The sequence below is a fragment of the Blennius ocellaris genome (genome assembly GCF_963422515.1).
Source record: "Blennius ocellaris genome assembly, chromosome: 18".
Classification (NCBI taxonomy): domain Eukaryota; kingdom Metazoa; phylum Chordata; class Actinopteri; order Blenniiformes; family Blenniidae; genus Blennius; species Blennius ocellaris.
Window position 1 is genome coordinate 13,392,433 of NC_137667.1, and position 20,282 is coordinate 13,412,714.

At 43.2% G+C, this 20,282-nt stretch overlaps 1 protein-coding gene across 1 annotated transcript; it reads left to right on the forward strand.

Annotated features, from left to right (window-relative positions):
• The first annotated feature begins 5 nt into the window (after nucleotides 1-5).
• On the forward strand, nucleotides 6-20,118 carry LOC308143373 (dihydropyrimidinase-related protein 5-like). Its single transcript, XM_080514150.1, has 14 exons — nucleotides 6-60; nucleotides 6,750-6,864; nucleotides 8,048-8,197; nucleotides 13,219-13,377; nucleotides 14,590-14,769; nucleotides 14,984-15,052; nucleotides 15,349-15,393; nucleotides 15,495-15,570; nucleotides 15,655-15,811; nucleotides 15,946-16,087; nucleotides 16,236-16,378; nucleotides 16,501-16,708; nucleotides 17,798-17,975; nucleotides 18,063-20,118. The coding sequence occupies exons 2-14, from the start codon at nucleotides 6,754-6,756 to the stop codon at nucleotides 18,146-18,148; spliced, it is 1,704 nt and encodes a 567-aa protein (XP_080370276.1). The 5' UTR covers nucleotides 6-60; nucleotides 6,750-6,753; the 3' UTR covers nucleotides 18,149-20,118.
• Nucleotides 20,119-20,282: the final 164 nt, after the last annotated feature.

Consider the following 20,282-nt stretch of genomic DNA (forward strand, 5'->3'; position numbering starts at 1 on the left):
CTGGGCAACGGAGAGAAGCTGCTGCTGCTGCGGAGAAGCCGCTGATCTGCGAGAAATCAGGTAAAAAAAAAAAAAGACAAAAAAAATTCCAGAATAACATCACGTATCATCTCGTGTTTGTCATATTTCATATTTTATCACAATAGGTGAAGCAAACAAAACGCAATCCATCATTAATGTTCATCTTAAGACTGCAATATGGTTGTTTAATTGTGATGAGGAATGGGCTCTGGTGTGCCAGTATATCGTCTTAACATCCCTCACTTTTGTCTCGAGCTCGAGCTTTTTGTTTTTGTTTTTTGTTTTCTCCTTTAAAAATGTGTGGATGAGCCTTTCCCTTTCTATTCACGAGAACACTTGGATGCGTTTGTGGTGCAGCATGCAAAACGGTGGCGTTAAAATTGCATTATTTTCCTCTCGGTGACTAAATATAGGTAAGGTGTGTGTGTGTGTGTGTGTGTGTGTGTGTGTGTGTGTGTGTGTGTGTGTGTGTGTGTGTGTGTGTGTGTGTGTGTGTGTGTGTGTGTGTGTGTGTGTGTGTGTGTGTGTGTGGACGTGCCACCAGTGCTATAAGGCTGTATGTTCTGCATGAGTGTGTGTTGCCTCTTATGTAAGTCGGGTTTTTTTTCTCTCCTTGTGGGTTAGTCTCTGCTCTGTCAAATATATTGAGTCATGTTGATGAGGATGAGGATGAGGATGAGGATGATGGTCTGCAATCGAGCAGATAAATGCATATTGTTGGCTGCATGCATGGTTGCGTTTGATGCGAACAGGTGATTTTGAATTCCCGTTCCGTCTCTCGGTGAATACGCAGGTTTCTATCGCCAGCACATTTTCTCCGGTTATGGGGGATTGCAGTGCTGAAGCCTTTCCATCATATGGTTACAGGATCTTTACGGTGCTTCAGAGGGGCTTTAATAACATGCAGCACAGTCAGTTGCATACATTTGAAAGGATGCTGGTTCGATAATGCAGATAATTCAGCTGCGTTGCTGTTACACAGCACAACGTAGAGTTTAGAGTCATTGTTATTAAAATACTCACTGGTAGATCTACATCGGTGCAAGGCTTTGCATGTGTTGTCCTATGCGGGATGGATGATTGGCACTTCAAATTCACCGTCTGTCTGAAGTGCACTGCAGTCACATCCATCCTTCCTCCATCAAGCTTCATCCAAGTCATGGTGGTGTGGCGCTGCAGCCAATGAAAGCTGAGTACGAGCAAAGGCAGGGTGCACCCTGGACAGCCCGCCAGTCCATCACGAGAGGACAAATACAGAGAGACAGAAAGTCACGCTCGGCCATAATTGCGTTGCAGATGCATGATTCTAAAGTCATCTGCATCGTCCGGTAGCGACTTTAAAATAAACCACAGGAATCGACTGGAAAAGATCATTTCTGCTCATATGACCTGCTAATGAAGCTTTAGTTTAGATCAAATGCTAAGTGAAACATGTGTCAAAAAAAAGAGTCTATATAGGCATTTGTAAGAGGCAGATTTCACAGGACAATGTTTGTCCACATACATATATTTATATATTGTTTGTAAAGCCACAATACGTCTATTGTACTAGGTTTAGTCCTCAGTGGGTCTCTGTGTCGTGAATGTGTGACCATGTTCATTTTATGTCACAACAAGAGCGTGAAGAACGAAGATGTCAGTTGTACTGCAGAGGACCAGCATTGGTATATTCAACTTGTGAAGAACTCCATTATTCTGCCATGTTATAACTCCCGGCAGTCTTGTAACCTGTTAGAGGAGCACAATCACCTCTTCATCATGGCCAGCTGAGTGAAAGCCAGTATGCATAATACATACTTTGTAAACGAGGGGGAGCGGGTGGTCATATTACACTGTCAGCAATTCATTATCTGTCTCTGTTGCTATTGTGTTACCATGATTTCATCTTTATATCTGATATGGTGAAGCAGTCAGACAGGTATTCCTGTTCGGCCTCTCATTATTTGAAAATGCTGTCTTGACAAAGAAAGTAAACATTGTACTGGCGGAATAATAAACTCATATTTAATCGGCTGTCCATCGTCTCTAAGAACGGCGATGGACGGCCGATTCGATCTGTGGTGCCGCAAAACGATGGGGTCAAACAAAGAGTCCAAAATGCTCCTGATGTTAGAAAGCGTGTTATTATGGTTTTTCTTTGATATGTACAAATCTGGCGCGGGCACATCCTTTCAACATTTGTATTATTTGTTAACTAATAATAAACGTGAAGCGGTCGTATCAGGTGCTTCCTATTTCCGTAAAATACAGCTAAATCGGTTTACATACCTTCAGGTGAATGTACTTGAATGAAACTTAGAACTTGCTGTTGAACTTGTGAAAACTTTGAAGATTTTTGGCTGCCAGAGTAGAAACCAATCGCCGTTCGCCCGACGTCTCAATACAAAACGTGTCTGGCGTCTGCTCTGCAGGGCCACGGTGCAGTGAAAGAGCCTGCAACATGCAACATTCACGTCTTCTGAAGCATATTTACGACTTAAACCCCTGCAAATGGCCCGAGGGAGCATCAAAGAGTTTTAAACCTCTTATTATAATGACGCTTTTATGCAAGCCTGAAGATCTGGATGCACTTTTTTTAATGCATTTCTTTGAGTATTAAAGAAAAAAAAAATCTCTCTGTGCTGCAGAGCCTATATGTGCAGACTGTAAATAAAAAAATAAAAAAAATTCTCTGTCAGAGTGTTCATATGTCCTGATGGTGGCGCTAAAAACATGCTGATGCCACAAAATTCAGTTCAACTTTTATTCATAGAGCACCAAACCTCTGAGAAAAAAAATTGATTTGTGATGTCCAATGGAATTAAGATAAACCTGCGTATGTTTTACAGAGAAATATAACAAGATGAGAGTGGGGGGGGCAGTAATCCTCTGAGTGATGGCCTAGTTAGCTGTTTGTTGGTTGTTGTTATTGTGTATTTATCTGTGTGTGATTCACTAATGGATCATTCATGCGTGGAGCTCCAGTCTCACCCACAACTCTTTAACCCTCACTGTGTGTGTGTGTGTGTGTGTGTGTGTGTGTGGTGTGTGTGTGTGTGTGTGTGTTTGTGTGTGTGTGTGTGTGTGTGTGTGTGTGTGTGTTTAATGTCTATTCTTATCTCCAAGGTGTAGCAAATTTGTCTGATGCATGTCGTTTTGCCGAGTTTTACACGCACACACATCACACACACACACACACACACACACACACACACACACACACGCACGCACACACACACACACACACATCACACTGCCCCACCCTGTGGCGATTACTCTCCAGATCAAGCAGAACTCAGCAGCTGTCTGCTCCTTTCCTCTCACTTTACAGCACACATCAACACTCACACACGTCCATGCCACACATGTAGCCGGCAACAAGAACAGAAATGGACATGTGAGGACGGCAGCAGCGAGTATTCAACGGAGAAACAGCTTCTAAATATGCAGGATTTAGCTGGAAGGATGTTTCTGTCTTAATACTCTTCTAACTTCTATGTAATATGTCGGATTGTTAAATGTGAGCTCACGTTTGCTTATCATCACTTTGGTTAAGAAAAAATTTATTTTAAATCGTAAAAAACTGACCAGTATTCTCTGAAATATGTGTTTTTGTGTATTTATAGCATGTTCCTGGATGTCCGAGACTAGAACCCAGACTGCCGCATGACTTCAGTGGATGTGCACTTGCTTTGCCTGTGTTATGAACGTGTGTGACATTGTGATGGTGGTGAACTAATCCGGGCTGCTGCTCCTCATTCATTAGTCATTAGGACCCCCTTCTGGAAGGCTGACTGCATGGAGAGAGGAGGAGAATTAGGGTGTGTGACTCACTGTGTTGAGTTCTGACCATAAGCTGTGCATGTTTGTGTGTGTGTGTGTGTGTGTGTGTGTGTGTGTGTGTGTGTGTGTGTGTGTGTGTGTGTGTGTGTGTGTGTGTGTGTGTGTGTGTGTGTGTGTGTGTGTGTGTGTTATACTGTACCTGCTATGACACAGCAGAAAGTTTTACCTTTAACAGAGGGTCTCATGGCAGAAGCCATCCGGCGTGTGTATCACGGTACAGAATACATGAAATCTGGCAGATGGCAGCTGGTGTTAAAAGTGTCACCGTGCACAACATCAATTATATAAGTTGACTCCAATTTCCTTTGGATTTGCAGTCTCCACAAAGCCCGCAGTGTCCAGCGCGGGAGTCTGTTTAGTCAGCGCTCCCATTCCCACACGCACAGTCAGTCGTCTGTGTGGGTTCAAACTTGACTGGAAAACAGGAGCTTGTAAATATCAGTTATGGAGGACCGACTTTTCATGGTGGAATCTGTCCACTTTCTTTTCACTTCAACCTGAATGTCTACTATTTTTCTTTCTCATAGTTACTCATTTACTGCCATTTTCTTTGGGTTTGCAGGTAAAGTAATCCTCGGATGAATGAAAAAAAAATAATCACAGACTCCTACTGTGATGGTTTAGGGACTCGACTGAAAGATCAACCCCGCTTAAACAAATGTCAAATAAATGCATGCGATTGAACGGGATTATTCTGGTTTGCATTTGTCGCAAGGGTTTGAAGAGATTGAAGTCAAGGAAGTTGTCAGTTTGTGGATCCAGGGCTTGATTTGAGCCGGAGTCTGTACGGGCTGCAGCCGGCTGTTCTTTCCACTGGGTGCTTCGTTTTTTTTTGGGTTTTTTTGGTCAGAACTGGTGGCTGAGCGGATATATCCCGTCTATGTTCCCCACAAGTGATTGAGGTTGAGCGTCCGTGGGTAATTACGTAACCCATTACGTAACGCGCTTGATTTGTCAAAAACAAATCCGGAGAAGATCATTTAACCGGGAAACTCAGTTCTACGTTCTACGTTGGTATGAATGAGCATCGGCGAAGGTTTGAGGGTCGGTAGCATTCGTTTCACTTTTACTACGGACAACATTCACGGTGAGAATGTGTCTCAGTGTGTTAGTATGCTTCACCATACCATGACACGCCAGGATTGTGTGCCGCTTCCCCCCCCCCCCCCTCTCAGCTGAAAGCCCTCCAGTTTCCATCTCCTGGGAAACCGGTCTTTTATTTAGTCGGTCAGGCCTTCAAAGCTCTGCTCTCCATACTGCACACCACCCTCCATCTCCACCACCCTGTTTAACCACCAACATCTTCAGCTTTCATCTCCGCACAAGTCCTCCACTTTTAACTCCTCTTCCATCCATGGGCTCGTCTCTCCCTGGGAGCAAATTTGAGCCTCTAAATATCTTTTCTCTCCTCGTTATTATTTTCAAACCCCTCCCCTCTCAGCCTCACCCCCTTCTTCCTCTCTCTCTCTCTCTATTCTCCTCCATCGCTTTGAGTTGATTCTCTGTGACTGGGAGGCCATTGTGTCCCGCCATCAAACACATTGCATGCAACCAGCCAGCCATGCAGAATACACACAGAGAAATGTTTGTAGGAGAACCCCTTAGTTTTCTCGATCCTCTCCTCTTCAATTTACTCAACCTGCTCCACCCCCCCCCCACCCCCACCCCTCTAATGATCTATAACTATCACACATAAAACCAACATATTCCTGAATCCACATGGCCAAGAAAGGATGTTTCTAATCTTTCCATGTAGTCTTGAAATGAATTCAAGCTGTTTGTCCTCTTTGAATTAGAACACAGCAGAGCTCACTGTTAAAAAAATATGGAAACCATTTTTCAGAAACGTGAAGGAGTCCGTGAAAGAAAGAAACATCATGATGAGTATTGTAACACACCCTAAAATTACCACAGCCAGAACTAATCATTATGCACAACCACCGAGGGGCATTCGTTTTGGAAAGCGCTCACACGGCAGAGCTGCCTGGAATCAGGCCTCTTATCCAGATATGATATCTTTAACAATCGCTCCGTATCAGGGGTGTCAAACTCGTTTTAGTTCAAGGGCCTTTTCAAATAATAGCAGCCTGTAATTTTGGCCTTTTGTTTTTCGTGCAAAGAGGTTTAAGTGCATTCTGAAAATGCGTTCACATAGAGTCTTATTCTCATCGCATTTCAGCATTTGTTCCAAGATCTAACACTGTTCAATTGAGACTGATTTTTTTTGGGGATGAATTATTTGTTAAACAAAATGTTGTTATCATGAATACTAAACACAAGTGGTACACATTTGCATCATCTGGGAAAATGCTTTTTATATGCTTTTAAATATTGGTAATCCAAAAGAGTTACTCCCATCCCGGATATTGTAGCTGCCGGCTCAACAGGTACTCTTTAAACTTTATGAAACATCAGCTTTTCATCACGGCAATCTGAGAATCTGCCATATTCCCATGGATGCTGTAATAGAGTTTTAAATTATAGATCCACCACTTAATATTTCATAGACGGAGCTGATACACTAAAGGCTGAGAAGCAGTTTTCTGCCCTGCTGAGACAAACGTAGAGAATATATGTCAGGAACTCGAACATGTAAGTGCAGTAAAGATTGAAAGATGGGCGGGGATGACGTGTCTCTCAGTGCTCAGACCCTGACCGCCCTGCTTTTACTGTGGAAATGGCTGTTGATAGGGATGTTATTTAAAAAACCATGGCAACATAATGAGACATTGAAATATACTAATAACTATATTGAACTATAATAAGCAGACTGGACATGGCAATATTTTGAAAAGAGCTTCTTCACATCATAGTCAGATGTGCATGTTCTTCAATGTGCTTAATCCAAGTGCAGGAATGTTTTAATCCTTGATACAGACTTTAAATACCCTTTGCTTCTCTTTTAGGACTATGGCTGCTAACATGGGATCCATGCGAATCCTCATCAAGGGAGGGAAGGTGGTCAATGACGACTTCACCCAGGAAGCGGATGTCTACATTGAGAATGGCATCATACAGCAGGTAAACCTACACACTTGAATGTTTTCTGTTTTTTCTTTTTTTAATCTAAAGCAAACGTTGTGGATTCAATTTAAAGCTGTATTTAATTCACTCACATATCGACACTGACTGTTCCAGTTCATCCCCAGCTGTTGGTGTGACTCACTTTTTACAATCACATGGAGGAGAATGAGCCGCTTGGTGAACTCGGTGGCTCTACACGGTGATAGTTGAGCACTATAATTAGCTCTCGGGAGGTTGTCATGGCGATAAGCATCGGTTTATGTCAAGAGAGCGTATTTGACTCGCAAACCTGGAAAAAGCTGAGCTGTGAACGCGAGAACACTCCGCTGCCGTCACACAAAAACCCTTATCGACTTCCATCCTGGCAGCGGTTTTTATTAATGTGCTGACTAACTTTGTGAGCAACGTGCAGAGTTTGTTTTAGCAATACCGGTCACTCCAAACACACTCCACTTCATCAGGAAGTTAGTGATAACTAGTCCTTTGTGTTTTTCACTACCTTTGAAATAGCTCTCAAACTCCCAAAAGTTGATAACACCTAAAAGACATAGTTTAATATCATACGGGCATCGTTTGTTAGAAAGTAATGAGGCACAAACATAAAATAAACACATAATCAAAATCCAGACAGGAATGAAAGACCAGACTAGATGAGACAAAACGAGGATAGAACATGAGACAAGCTGAGAACCAATACGAGACAAACTGATAACAAAGTAGACTGAAGATCAGCCATAACATTATTACCATCACCGGCTTAAACAAATAATACTCGATTGTCTCATTTTCCAAGGCATTTGTTTGTAGGTGGGGTGTATTAGGTGCACGTGAACCTCTCATCCTGAAACTTGTTCTGTTGAAAGCAGGAAACTGGGATTTGAGCAAGTCTGACAAGGCCCAAATTGGAATGGTGGATTGGAATTAGATGTTAAAAATTGGATGTTAATGCAGTGGACAATATGTAGCAGACATATTTTCTTCAGAAAACATAAACATACAACAATTTCCCAGTATTTCCAGTCATTGAAGTCAACGTAGCTTTCTTTTTACCAATGACACTGGACTAAAGTTTCTTTTTTATATTTCACATATAAGTCCACTTTGGAGGATAAAATTACCTTGCAAAGGACACTAGTTATTTAAGCTGTGTACATTATTGCGTTTCTCTGCTTTGTGGCAGGTTGGAAAGGAGCTGATGATACCCGGCGGTGCGAAGGTGATCGACGCCTCTGGGAAACTGGTGTTGCCGGGAGGAATCGACACCAGCGTGCATCTGCAGCAGACGTTCATGAACGCCGGCATCCAGGACGACTTCTACAGCGGGACCAAGGTACACACACACATAAAAGCACACACACGAACACGCACAGGGATTTGCTATGACTCGGCTTGTCAGCATGCTTGTGATTTAGCACATTTAGGGCACAGGAACAGCTGTCATGCAGTCACGCTCAGGCATATTTTCTGTCTGTCTCACTCTCTGTCATGGCTCCAGTCAGATACTCACCTCTGCTCTGGGCTTCATTCATTCATCAAGAGTAATGATCACATGTGTGTTCTCACACTGCTGCTATAGGCTGCAAACAGCTGTCAGTAGTCCCTAGCTGAGGCAATGACCCCCCCCCCCCCCCCCCCCCCCCCCCCACACACACACACACACACACACACCCCACCCCCCACACACACACCCACACACTCAGCTGTTGGGGCTTCGTTTGCACTGTTTGTTACCTTCCTGTGGATGCTCTGCATATTTTCCACAGTCGCGCAGATCTGCCGAGACGCAGAGAAGAGAAGATGATTTGATAATGAGAAGACTTAACGTTTCAAAAAGGAAAAAAAAAAAAAGAGCCGGGTTGTCGCCCGCGTGTTTTGGGGGCCGTGTCGATCTGTTTGTGTCACTGTTGCCTGGCGCATGCTGTGTCACTTGGAAACTGTCACTCTAAATAGTCAACGCTCCGTGCAACTGGCGTGCGGAAAAAAAATTCCCGTCAACAACAATTGTGTTTGATGTGAAAAAGTTGATGGCTTAGTGACTTCATCATTCTGATATTAGGGTTTAATTCCAATAGTTACTTCATTTTTTTTTTTTTTATTCACATTTGAGTCATTGACTCTTTCAAAACTGTTCTCCTGTGGTTTGTTGGTTTTGAAGTAAGACCCTTTTTTTCTCCACAAGGGCACTTTTCTTTGGAAATATGGATTTGAATGCATTTGTTTAGATTCTAATGCCTCCTAACTTTAACCTTTCACACTTTAACTTAGGCGTTATAGCATGACTTGACTGCTGGATGACGACTTATATTGTTTTATGCAATTGTCAGGAAATAATAACTTGACAAAAGACAAGATTGCTAAGGTAATGATCATTTCAAATTCCAAAATAAACAGTTGCTTGTTAGGTTAGCCGGTGTCTCTGAACGTTGTGAATGTTTGTGATTTTTCTCTTTCGTGGTCATTTACTGGTGGCTTGTCCAGGTTGTAACTGGCTTTCAACCCAAAGTCTGCAGCGACGAGCTGAAGCTCCTGGGTGGAGAAGACGGATCAGCCTCTGTGAATTTCACACAAAATGGCCCTACTGTCACATTTACTCACTTATTACAAATGTCTCCATTTACTGGGTGATTACTTGGAGGAGATTTGAAGCACTTCAAACATCCTGTCATATCAACACACTTGCAGTGTGTGTGTGTGTTGGTGGTGGTGGTGGGGGTGTGAATGTGATGCTGACTGAAATGTGGTGAGAGGAATTTGGGGAGGGTTGAATTGTTCATATGCCAGTTTTCCCCCCAGTCACCACCGCCACCACACTCACTGCCTTTGCTGCCATAGCAACCAACCCCCACTTCCAGTATTTAAATGCCTGTGTATGTGTGTGTGCGTGTGCGGCCATGGTAGCATTGTGCGGTCCCTATGGTGATGGCGTTACTGCAGCAACGGCTCTTGTGCAGCCGTGATGGACCCCAAAAACTATTCCGCTCCACATCGTCCTCCGGTCCTCCCACTGTTTTGTAACAATCTCTTCCTCTTCTCCTGTCCTTCTTCCCTCCTCCCCCTCCTCCATACAAACTGCAGGTCGATTTAGAACAGGGTTCTCTGGTGGAAAGTAAAGCAAAATGACCATGCTATAGGACTACAAATGATTTGCTTCTACCTTCGGGAAATTGTTCTGGCAAACAGAGACGACCACTGTCTTAGATGATGTGAATTACCACCTGAAAGCATCTCCTTTTACTCTACTGGCCACCGCAGCATCAGGCCTTTTATACGCTGAAGGAAGAAAGTGTGATTTATATGAACGTTATGTTTACAGCGAGCAAGTGATCAGCTCGTTTCCCTGACGTGCCACAGTCCTATTGACACTGAGATCACAAGAAGGGAGTGGAGGGAATGAGGTGAGATGCTGAGCTGTAACGTGAAGGTGTGAGCGTTGCTGATAGAGGCTGATCAGAGAGCTGCGCTGGTAATCTGGGTGACAGTGATATCCCCCCCCCCCCCCGGAGTGCGACATATCCCCTCTCATCCTCTCACATCGGTCTCACTTTCAGAGTCTCCCCTTTTACCCCCCCTTTCCTTTTCCACTTGGACTCTGAACGGAGCTTAATGTTCTCATCTGACCTATTTTTGTCTTCTCTTGGTTCATTGGTTCTTGATAGCAAGTGGCTTTACAGTGATGACACAGTTAATCACCCCCACACTTCTAGACACTCTGGAAATCCTTAAAATGGATTAATGCTCACAAAAACCACTTCCACTTTGTTTATTTTTTTAAAATTATTTCATCAAAAATTATTTTTGTATTTCACTTTCCATTTGGTTTACTGAAACGCTATCAAAGGAAATTATTCTATATACGTAATTGCTTAATCACACACACAATATTTTCCACTTGCTCTCCACCCCCCCATCCCATTGTCTGTTACACTTTCTCTCCAGGAGATTATCCTCACAGCAGGGGTTGTGGGGGTCTTTAATAGAGTGGAGGAATCATGTTAAAGACTGTTTGGGGTTTATGTGTCGCTGAGTCGCTCAGTGGTCAGTGATAGGTTGAAGCATCTGAAGAAAGGGGAATGTTCACGTAAGATGTTTTTATTTATTGACGCTCATTCCCCAAATGCATGATCCTAATATAAATTAAGTGGCCGCATTAGCGAGAGAAATAAACAGAATTGATCCTGCAAGTTGTATATATTAAGTCATGTCGGTCCATGGCGCTCTCACCTCGTGGCCGGAGAGTTGTGAGCTGATCTCCAGGACACACGGGAAGTTTATATGTTTTCCATAGATGTGTGTGTGCTTGTCTGTCTCTGTGTGTTTGTCCTGTGATGGACTGGTGACCTGTCCAGGGTGAAGGCTGGGCTCCATAACTACTCCATCATAAAAGATGGATGGATAAATAGTATTCCGGACAGTATAACTATATTACCAATAAACGTTGTTTCGACAAAGAAATAAGCTACCAAACTACCAATTACCTTATGTTTTGTTCTTAGTTTGAATTATTTAGGTGTGGGGCAGAACACGCTCTCTGCTCTGAGGTTGGTCTTGTTTCTTCTTTATCTACCTACCGCACTCTCGTCTCATCAGAACACCACAGACTTTTTTCACAATTGTAATTTAGAGCAATCTAAAATGGGACGTTTTGTGAGGCGAATGCCTACAAAGAGGAAACAGAGCTGCTCAAACAAGCATTTCAGCAATCTGACGGCGTTTTTTTTTGTTTTTTTTTAATCCCTGCTTGTCACAGAGTCTAATTTTGCCACTGAAGTCGTCTGGCCTTTGAAAATGCTTTGAAAACATTCTGTCCAGCGCAAGGTAGATGCAGATGGATTCATGAAGAACATGTTTCTTTGCTTTTCACTGCTCCACATCCTTCTACAACATTCTCTGCTCGCTCAAGCTTTTTTTTTTTTTTTTTTTAAGAAGTGTACTGGCAGTATATTTTAATTTAGGCCATGCCGACAGACAGTCTAAATCTCTCAATCCCCAGCTGTGTGTACGACGGTCTCACATGCACATACATGCATAAAGTGACAGTGATCAATGACCCCCCCCCACAAACACACACACACACACACACACACACACACACACACACACACACACACACACACACACACACACACACACACACACACACAGAGTGCTGATAATGCAGACGGTTCAGACTGGTTTCTATGGTGATGAAATTCCTGCTAGCTCAGTGGCTCGTGTAGATGTCGCTCACTACTGGTGCGACCCCGCCTCCGTCTGCAGCACGTCTGGAGTCAGGAGGAATGCCTCCCTCCGCACAGGTGCAGATGTGTTTAAACTACTCGTGTTTCATTCCAGTTGACTTGTTACAATGGTGGCGATCCGATCACATCGCTTCCTGTCGTATATGTATTTATTGAACGATGCCGTGTCCTGTCAGTCCCGCGGTGCAGTGTCAGAGTAAGACAGAGGAGATGCTGAATGGTTGACTGCAGGAGGATGGGGAGGCTGGCTTCATGTGACAGGCATGGTTGAGCAATATCTGTTGTCATGGTAACGCAAAAGTGAATTTACCGTCCTAGCCGAGTCACCGATCCCATCAATTCATCTGTTTTCTCGTATCCTCCTGCACACACTTTTTATTCGTCGTAAACATTCTCTCTGTATGAATGGGTGCTTGATGTTTTTTTATGTTTTCTTCTGATGAGCTGCTGGACACTGGATCTATCTATCTATCTATCTATCTATCTATCTATCTATCTATCTATCTATCTATCTATCTATCTATCTATCTATCTATCTATCTATCTATCTATCTATCTATCTATCTATCTATCTATCTATCTATCTATCTATCTATCTATCTATCTATCTATCTATCTATCTATCTATCTATCTATCTCCACTCTCCCATTTGTCGTCAGTGAATTCATCATCATCTGTCTTCTCCATGACCTGTCATGACTGCAGACATATAGATGCTGTGAAAATGGCGACATGTTCAGAAGATAATGCATGTTGTTATTTTGGGGAGATGATGATTTACTATTTTGTACTAATGACACTGTTTACAAATCCAGTGAACGGCAGTTACTGTAAGAAGCAGGATTTTTAAATGGACCTCAACTGCAGTGCATGGGTGACGTTTTATGTGTGAAAGACTTTGTACAATCAGTGAATAAGCGACTGCAAGATGAAGAGTCTGCCTTTCATGAGGAAGGCCCATTGTTACCAGACAAATAAGAGTCTTTGTGTTTCACACTACGGCCCTTGTCCTCTTTTCTAATCCGTTTCTATCGTCTCCTCCCCGGCCTTCCATTTTCCTATATCCTCCTCTTCCTTTAATCTTCCTTCCCTCACCCCTTCTTACTCACCCAGGCGGCTCTGATGGGTGGTACCACCATGGTGATGGGCATGGTCCTGCCAGAACAACACTGCTCCCTGCTGGACGCCTACGAGAATTGCCGAGCTCTGGCCGACGCCAAGGCCTGCTGCGACTACGCCCTTCACGTCGGGGTGACCTGGTGGGGACCAAAGGTACGTCCCAAACAAGTGACCTCCCCTTAAAGAGCCAGAGAACACTTTGAAAGCAAATGTCCTTCTTTAGCTTATTGCCTCGCACATTTTCGCCATTGTTGGATGAAGCAACCGAGCCACATTCCTATACGGGTGTGTGATGACCTAGATTAAACCTTACGGGAAGTAGGTTAACACACATGCTCAGTGGGCACGTTAGGCAGACTGTATGAGTCAACTCGTTCACCCTATGGCTCTACTGTCTGTACTGGATCGTCTGCTGATGTGTGTATGTGCCACATCTCGTTACATAGAGCGAAATGTGCATTACCAGAATGTTGCACCACTACTTAACAAGTAGTTAACAGCATGTCAGCTTGAAGTCCAGCTGCAGATTATTTGCACTGATAATTATGAATTCAATCCTTGTTCAGTTCAAGGGCTGACTCCAAACTGCCTGACCTCCAAATGATGCCGAACATCAAAGAATCAAAGATATCTTGATTATGATGGTACAAATCAAAGAACACAGGAAATCTCAGTAAACATTGGCAGGTTTTGCTTGAGAAATCATTGAAATGTCTAATATTTCCGACAGTTTGCTGTTTACGGAAACTTTCATCGATAAGCTCTTCACATTTAAATGAAGGAAGGTATACTTTAGATATCGCTTTGTGACTGGCCTCAGGAAAAAGTAAACAAATGTTTTATTTCACTCGAACTTTGCTCTTCTCAGTAATATTGTACCAACACTATGATGTCCATAAATCTGTTTTATAAATGACATTCCCCCCTCGTTTACTGTTATACAGTTAGATTGTTTTAGGTTGTAAAGATTGCATGGGTACTTTTCAGATTTCTTTGACTGCTTCAGTATTTGATTGAACTACAGTACATTTCGTATGTCGCCTCTCGAGAACTGGGATGTTTGCCAATGTAAATGCGACGTGATCCCATTCTGGAGACTTTCCAAGCTCATTTCATGCCCCATATCACGCACACACACACACACACACACACACACACACACACACACACACACACACACACACACACACACACACACACACACACACACACACACACACACACAGTTTCTCTTTCACTCCACACCCACATTTCCACATCCATTTCTTTTTCTCCATCACAGTTTACTGGCGCTCTATGCCAGCCTAAGTCAAAGCCTCGTGAGTCACTCTTCACGACGACCTCTGACCTTTGACCTGTGCTCAGGTGCGCAGTGAGATGGAGACCCTCGTGAGGGAGCATGGGGTGAACTCGTTCCAAATGTTCATGGCCTACAAAGACATGATGATGCTCCGTGACTGCGAGCTCTACCAGACGCTGCAGACCTGTAAGGACATCGGGGCCATCGCGCGTGTCCACGCCGAGAACGGAGAGCTGGTAGCCGAGGTGCGCAGCGTCCATCAGTCATACATTCAGTTCATTTCATGGTAAAGAAATGAAGAGGAAAATGTGGCACAGACCTTGACAAACGAGTCCTCTTTTTTTTTTTTTTGAATGTGCAATTGTGAATAACTGTGATTCCATTGTTGTGGCCCGATTTGAAGAGAGCTGCTTTTTAAAAGAAAAGACAATATTGTTGAAAATGATGTGTTTGTGTTAGGGCGCCAAAGAAGCAATGGATTTGGGTATCACTGGACCAGAGGGAATAGAAGTCAGTCGACCAGAGGAGGTAGGTTTACACTGGAGCTTTTAGTTTTTTTTAATTTTTATTCAAATCTTGATAAACAAGACATTTTTTAGAAATTAAATTTTTTTAAATTCTTGAATTTGTATAGTATTGAATTGTTTTGTGAAGTGTGTTCAACACAGTAAAAAAGGTGTGATTTTGTATGCAAATTTTTTTTTTTTTACCAAACCTGCATAGAAGAACCTATTAATTAATTCCATTAAGCATAAAGAAGATTTTGACCACTAATATGTTGTAGTTTCTGATGTCAAACTGATATGTGAACTTGTCGTCTGCAGCTTGAGTCTGAGGCCACACACAGAGCCGTTACCATCGCCAACAGGGTAAAAATTTTTTTTGGGAAAATAGAATCTCCCGTCTGTCTGCTTTCATTGATAAATACCTGAATGGATTGGTGAGCGTGTTAAGACATGTATGATTACAGGCCCGCTGCCCAATCTACCTGGTGAACGTGTCCAGCATGTCTGCTGGAGACATGATTGCCGCTGCGAAGATGCAGGGTGAGTTACTGGCGCCAAAACGAAAAAAACAAACTGAGGATGCAGACGATTAGATATTGTTCTCCTTATTTGTCGCTTGTTTAGGTAAGGTGGTCCACGCAGAGACCACTGTCGCTCACGCGGTACTGAATGGGATGCAGTATTACCACCAGGACTGGGCTCACGCTGCCGCCCACGTCCTCGTCCCTCCTCTCCGTCTCGACCCGAACACACCGAGCTACCTCATGGGCCTGCTGGGCAAGTAAGTGAGCTGCATTCAGATCAGTATTCTTGCACCCGTTGTTAAACTGTAATCTAAATGTTCGGTACCGACGTGGATAGACGGATAGATATTGAGGCGTATTCTGAACTGAGTGCGTGTCGCTGGTTTTCCAGTGACACTCTGAGTGTGGTGGCCTCAGAGCACCGCCCGTTCAGCACCAAGCAGAGAGCTCTGGGGAAAGAGGACTTCACTAAGATCCCTCACGGAGTGGCCGGAGTCCAGGACAGGATGAGTGTCATCTGGGAGAGAGGAGTGGTAGGTTCACAATCACCCATTTACACTCCTCCAAGGGTTATTGGATCATATAAACATGGCAATAACAAATAATATTAAAGCTTCTCAAGGCAACTTTAGTGGCTCCCTGTGAATAACAGTAAGATCCCTTTGCCGGTAATCCCTCCAGGTTTCAGGAAAAATGGATGAGAACCGTTTCGTGGCGGTGACCAGCTCTAATGCTGCAAAGATCTACAACCTGTACCCACGCAAAGGCCGCATCATCCCCGGGGCTGACGCCGATGTTGTGGTCTGGGATCCAGACGCAACAAGGTAAAGACTCATATTAGATATATAAGAAACCGCGTTCGTTGTACGTGCTCAACTTTTATCAGCCAATGTACGACTGGGAACTCCAGACAGACACGTGCATCATTTTCTGTTTGTGTGCGCAGGACGATCTCTGTGAGCACTCAAGTGCAGGGTGGAGATTTCAATCTGTACGAGGGGCTGCGTTGCCACGGCGTCCCTCTGGTCACCATCAGCCGCGGACGCTTGGTCTGTGAGAACGGCGTGTTCATGTGCGCAGAGGGGTCTGGAAAGTTTTACCCACAACGCACCTTCCCGGACTATCTCTATAAGAAGATGGTCCAGAGAGAAAAGGTGCATTCGCTGTGTTTCCGTCTTCTGTTTGTGCTTTATAAATAAGTTGTACGTGTGAAACATATTAAAAGTTTCCGTAAAAAGGTGAAGCAGTTGTCGCCAGGACAGAAAACCTCCTGCTGCGCTCTGCTTCGTCAGCAGACAGCTGACCTCCAGCAAACACTCTCATCATGCTGTTTCTGGCTCCACTGATGTGACAGTCTATAAAAAAAAGGATTTAATGCTCGTGCTCCCTTCGTTCGCTGACGCTGTTTTTCTGCGGTTGCCGTCTGCAGAAGCATTTTCTTCTGCACAGTTCTGCTGATTCACTGTATATCCACTGATTGCTGTACTTTATACAGGTTATTTATTGTGCGCATGCATCTAATGTTTGTACATCCACAGTTGCAAGAATTTGTTAGCCTGCTTTTAAAAGCTCCTTTAAATAAGAAACGTGCTAATCGGATCAAATTAATGTAAAATCAGATTATTCAGTGAAACATTTAAACAGCAGCAGCAGAAACAACACTCGGGGTAAATAGCATTAAAAACATATTCTCAGTTCAGTTAATTAAATGGGTTGTGGACTATATCTTTTGATGTATCGAAAACTAAATAACAGTGTGAAATTATGGAGTCTTTTCTCGTTATTCTTTTCAACCTGTTTTAATTTGCAAGTATTTGTTACGGTACTCAAAAAAAAGCTCCCGGAATAAGTGGATAAATACTACTGGATTGTCGACTATACATCTTTTATCTCAGCTGACTTTGTACAAAGGTAGGATACATCATGGACGAGTCACTAGTCTGTCACAGGGCAAACACAGAGACACAGACAACCACACATTCACACTTACAGGCAATTTCGTGTCACCTTTTAATCTGAACTGCTTATATTTGGAATTTGGGAATAAATCAAAGTACCCAGAGAAAACCCATTGGAAGAACATGCAAACTCCCCACAGAAAGGCCCCGAACTGGGTTTGAACCAGGATTGTTTTGTTGTGATTCGAAGCACTTCTAAGCCAAGCCGCTGTAATGTTAAATAAATGAGCACAACTGAGTTGGTCACGAATGTGAATTGCTCATCTTTTCTTCCCCGTGTGTCAGACGCAGGGCTACAAGATGGTAGACAGGGATCCGTACTCTGGCGATGTGGCCAAGGTTGCAAACGCCATGAAGAAGGAGCTGGGTCTGGGTCCCATCGACGGAGAGTCATCCAACAAACCCTGTGCTCGAATCCATCAGGGCGTCAGAGACCTCCACGAGTCCTCCTTTAGCCTGTCAGGTAGGACCACTTACAACACCTGGAACTCTGAAGTTAATCGCGTCTTAGAACAGTTTTAAAATGTACTCTGTGTGCTTTCGCTCTCAGGGTCTCAGGTCGACGATCACATCCCTAAAAGGTCCTCGGCTCGGATCCTGGCCCCTCCCGGCGGGCGCTCCAGTGGGATCTGGTAATCTGTGGCTGCGCTGGAGCTCCGACCATCCAAGCCTCCATGTTTTTGTATGTTTTCTGAGCAACCAGGAAAACTGCACTGATTTTCTATCACAGGATTTTAATCAAGAGGGAAACATTTAGTTTAAGCATATCTCTTTGATTGGTGAAGAGATAACTGATGATCAGTGACTCAGCAGAGTGACGGCCGCAAATCTCAATTGGAGTGACTGACCATAATAATTACACGAGAGTGAAGGGCTATCTCTGTAATCAAAATGTTTAGCCAAATTCAAGCTGATCGTACTAACATTGATGAAGTCTGCTCATTATCACCCTGCTTGTATCTCCTGGAGAAACACAAACTGTGACAGATCAAAACCAGTACAGTTTTTAATGGTTTGAGCTGAAGTGATGTTGACCAAGTTATTTAAAAAAAAAAAAAGAAGAAGAAGAAGAAGAAAAAGTAGAACTGGATTCAGTGAAGTATCTATTAAACCCTTGTCACGCACACAAAACGTACGGTACACTGTAGACACCATAGCTTTAGACTCATATGAAGATGTGTGTGGATTCTGTTTGTGATTTAAAGCGCCCACTGCACCGTGGGCCCCTCTAACGCTGTTTTTGTTTCCAATGGACAAACTGTGCTGTGTGGTGGTGAAATCCAACTGCTTTTAACACCATGCAATTCTTGCTGCTACACTCTCTGAACCAACTCCATCCATCCATCCTTATAATTCACTGCCTCTGACTGACACACACTCCTGAAGCATCCCTGTCTCACCTGCGATGGAAGCGGGTCTGCACACCGAGTTACAGCTAGATTTAGGCCCTTCTGTCCGCATATCTGTGCAATCTATACACCTGTCATAGCGTATGGTTGGTTTGTGTATTGGTGGAGAGAAAGTGCGCGATTTTAAAGGTCGCAGAAGGAAAGATAATAATGGAGAGGAAAGGTGAAATGTTACGAATGGGATAGAATTTCTTTATTTATTCCAATTGGAGGTTCTTTAAGAACGATGTGAAGTAAGATGCACTAGCCTTTTTGCAATGTTTGGGACATATGGAGGTGTAATGGATTGACTGATCATGCCAAATGTGGCCATTGTCAAAAACTGAGCTCAGCTGCATGTCTGAGGAAGAAGGTCAAGCTTTGGACGACTATGAATCTACGTAGTAATCTCTTCTCGGTCGTTTCTATAGGATTAGCTACACATTTCAGCAATACAGTGGTCAAATTACAAGTGTTTAGTGTAACATATCGGCAGGCTGAAAATGCACCACAAAAGAGGGTGGAAAGTGTTTAAATTAGTCAACATAAATGTATTGGATTGTGTTGTTTGTCTGTCAAGGAATACACTTTCTTCAACATATCACTGAATAAACATAATTATTGATCAAATGAGCATTCGTACACATAACACCTAGCTAGTTATACACAGATTTGATAAATGAGGTCTCAGACGGTCTTTAGCAAATTCACATGGCTGAGCATCTTGCAGGTTGCATTTCAAAGGAAAACGTTGTTGTGTGCAGGTATAAGAGTTGTTATTCAGAGCAGTGTGTCTCCACGGAGCAGGAAGATTGAGCTGCACAGACTGAAGAAATCCACTGATCCTTTCACCTCCTGACGATGTCTCATTCCTGCCAAGCAGTATTATATTTATACATGATCACGTCTTATTGTCTGTGTAATTGATATATTCAGAATGTTTGTGTTTCTTTTGTTCTTTTTTTTTGTGTTTGTTTTTTTGTTTTTTATTAAAGGGATAAATGTGCCATTGTGAATCACCCGTGCCACACGGACACCCATGCATGAGAAGCACCACATGAGCAAGAGTTGGAGGAGCACAGCCTCCACTCAACACCACAGGTTCACAAAAACTGGTGCTGTTTTTCTACGATTAACTCAGTTATTTTATTGTTGGATGGTTTTGTTGTTTTGAAGGCGCTGTGACTGCTCAGTGGCTGTGTGTGTTTGTAGATTCTTGTTGTGTTGGACAGTGAACCTGTTGAATCTATATGTGGCTGCTTGTTTCTTACCACAAGGATAACAGCAAAAGAATAAAAATGAAAAAAAAAAATCTGAATTCTTATTGTGTCAGTCTTTTGCGTGTGTGAATTGTGCTCACTTATATTTTAGGGATATAAAGG

Bases quoted from the DNA above. Each gene is read 5' to 3' on its own strand.
- LOC308143373 (XM_080514150.1), top strand. From the start codon at position 6,754: ATGGCTGCTAACATGGGATCCATGCGAATCCTCATCAAGGGAGGGAAG. The intron at 8,198-13,218 runs GTACACACACAC...TTACTCACCCAG, and splicing joins ACTTCTACAGCGGGACCAAG to GCGGCTCTGATGGGTGGTAC. The intron at 16,088-16,235 runs GTAGGTTCACAA...TAATCCCTCCAG, and splicing joins TCATCTGGGAGAGAGGAGTG to GTTTCAGGAAAAATGGATGA.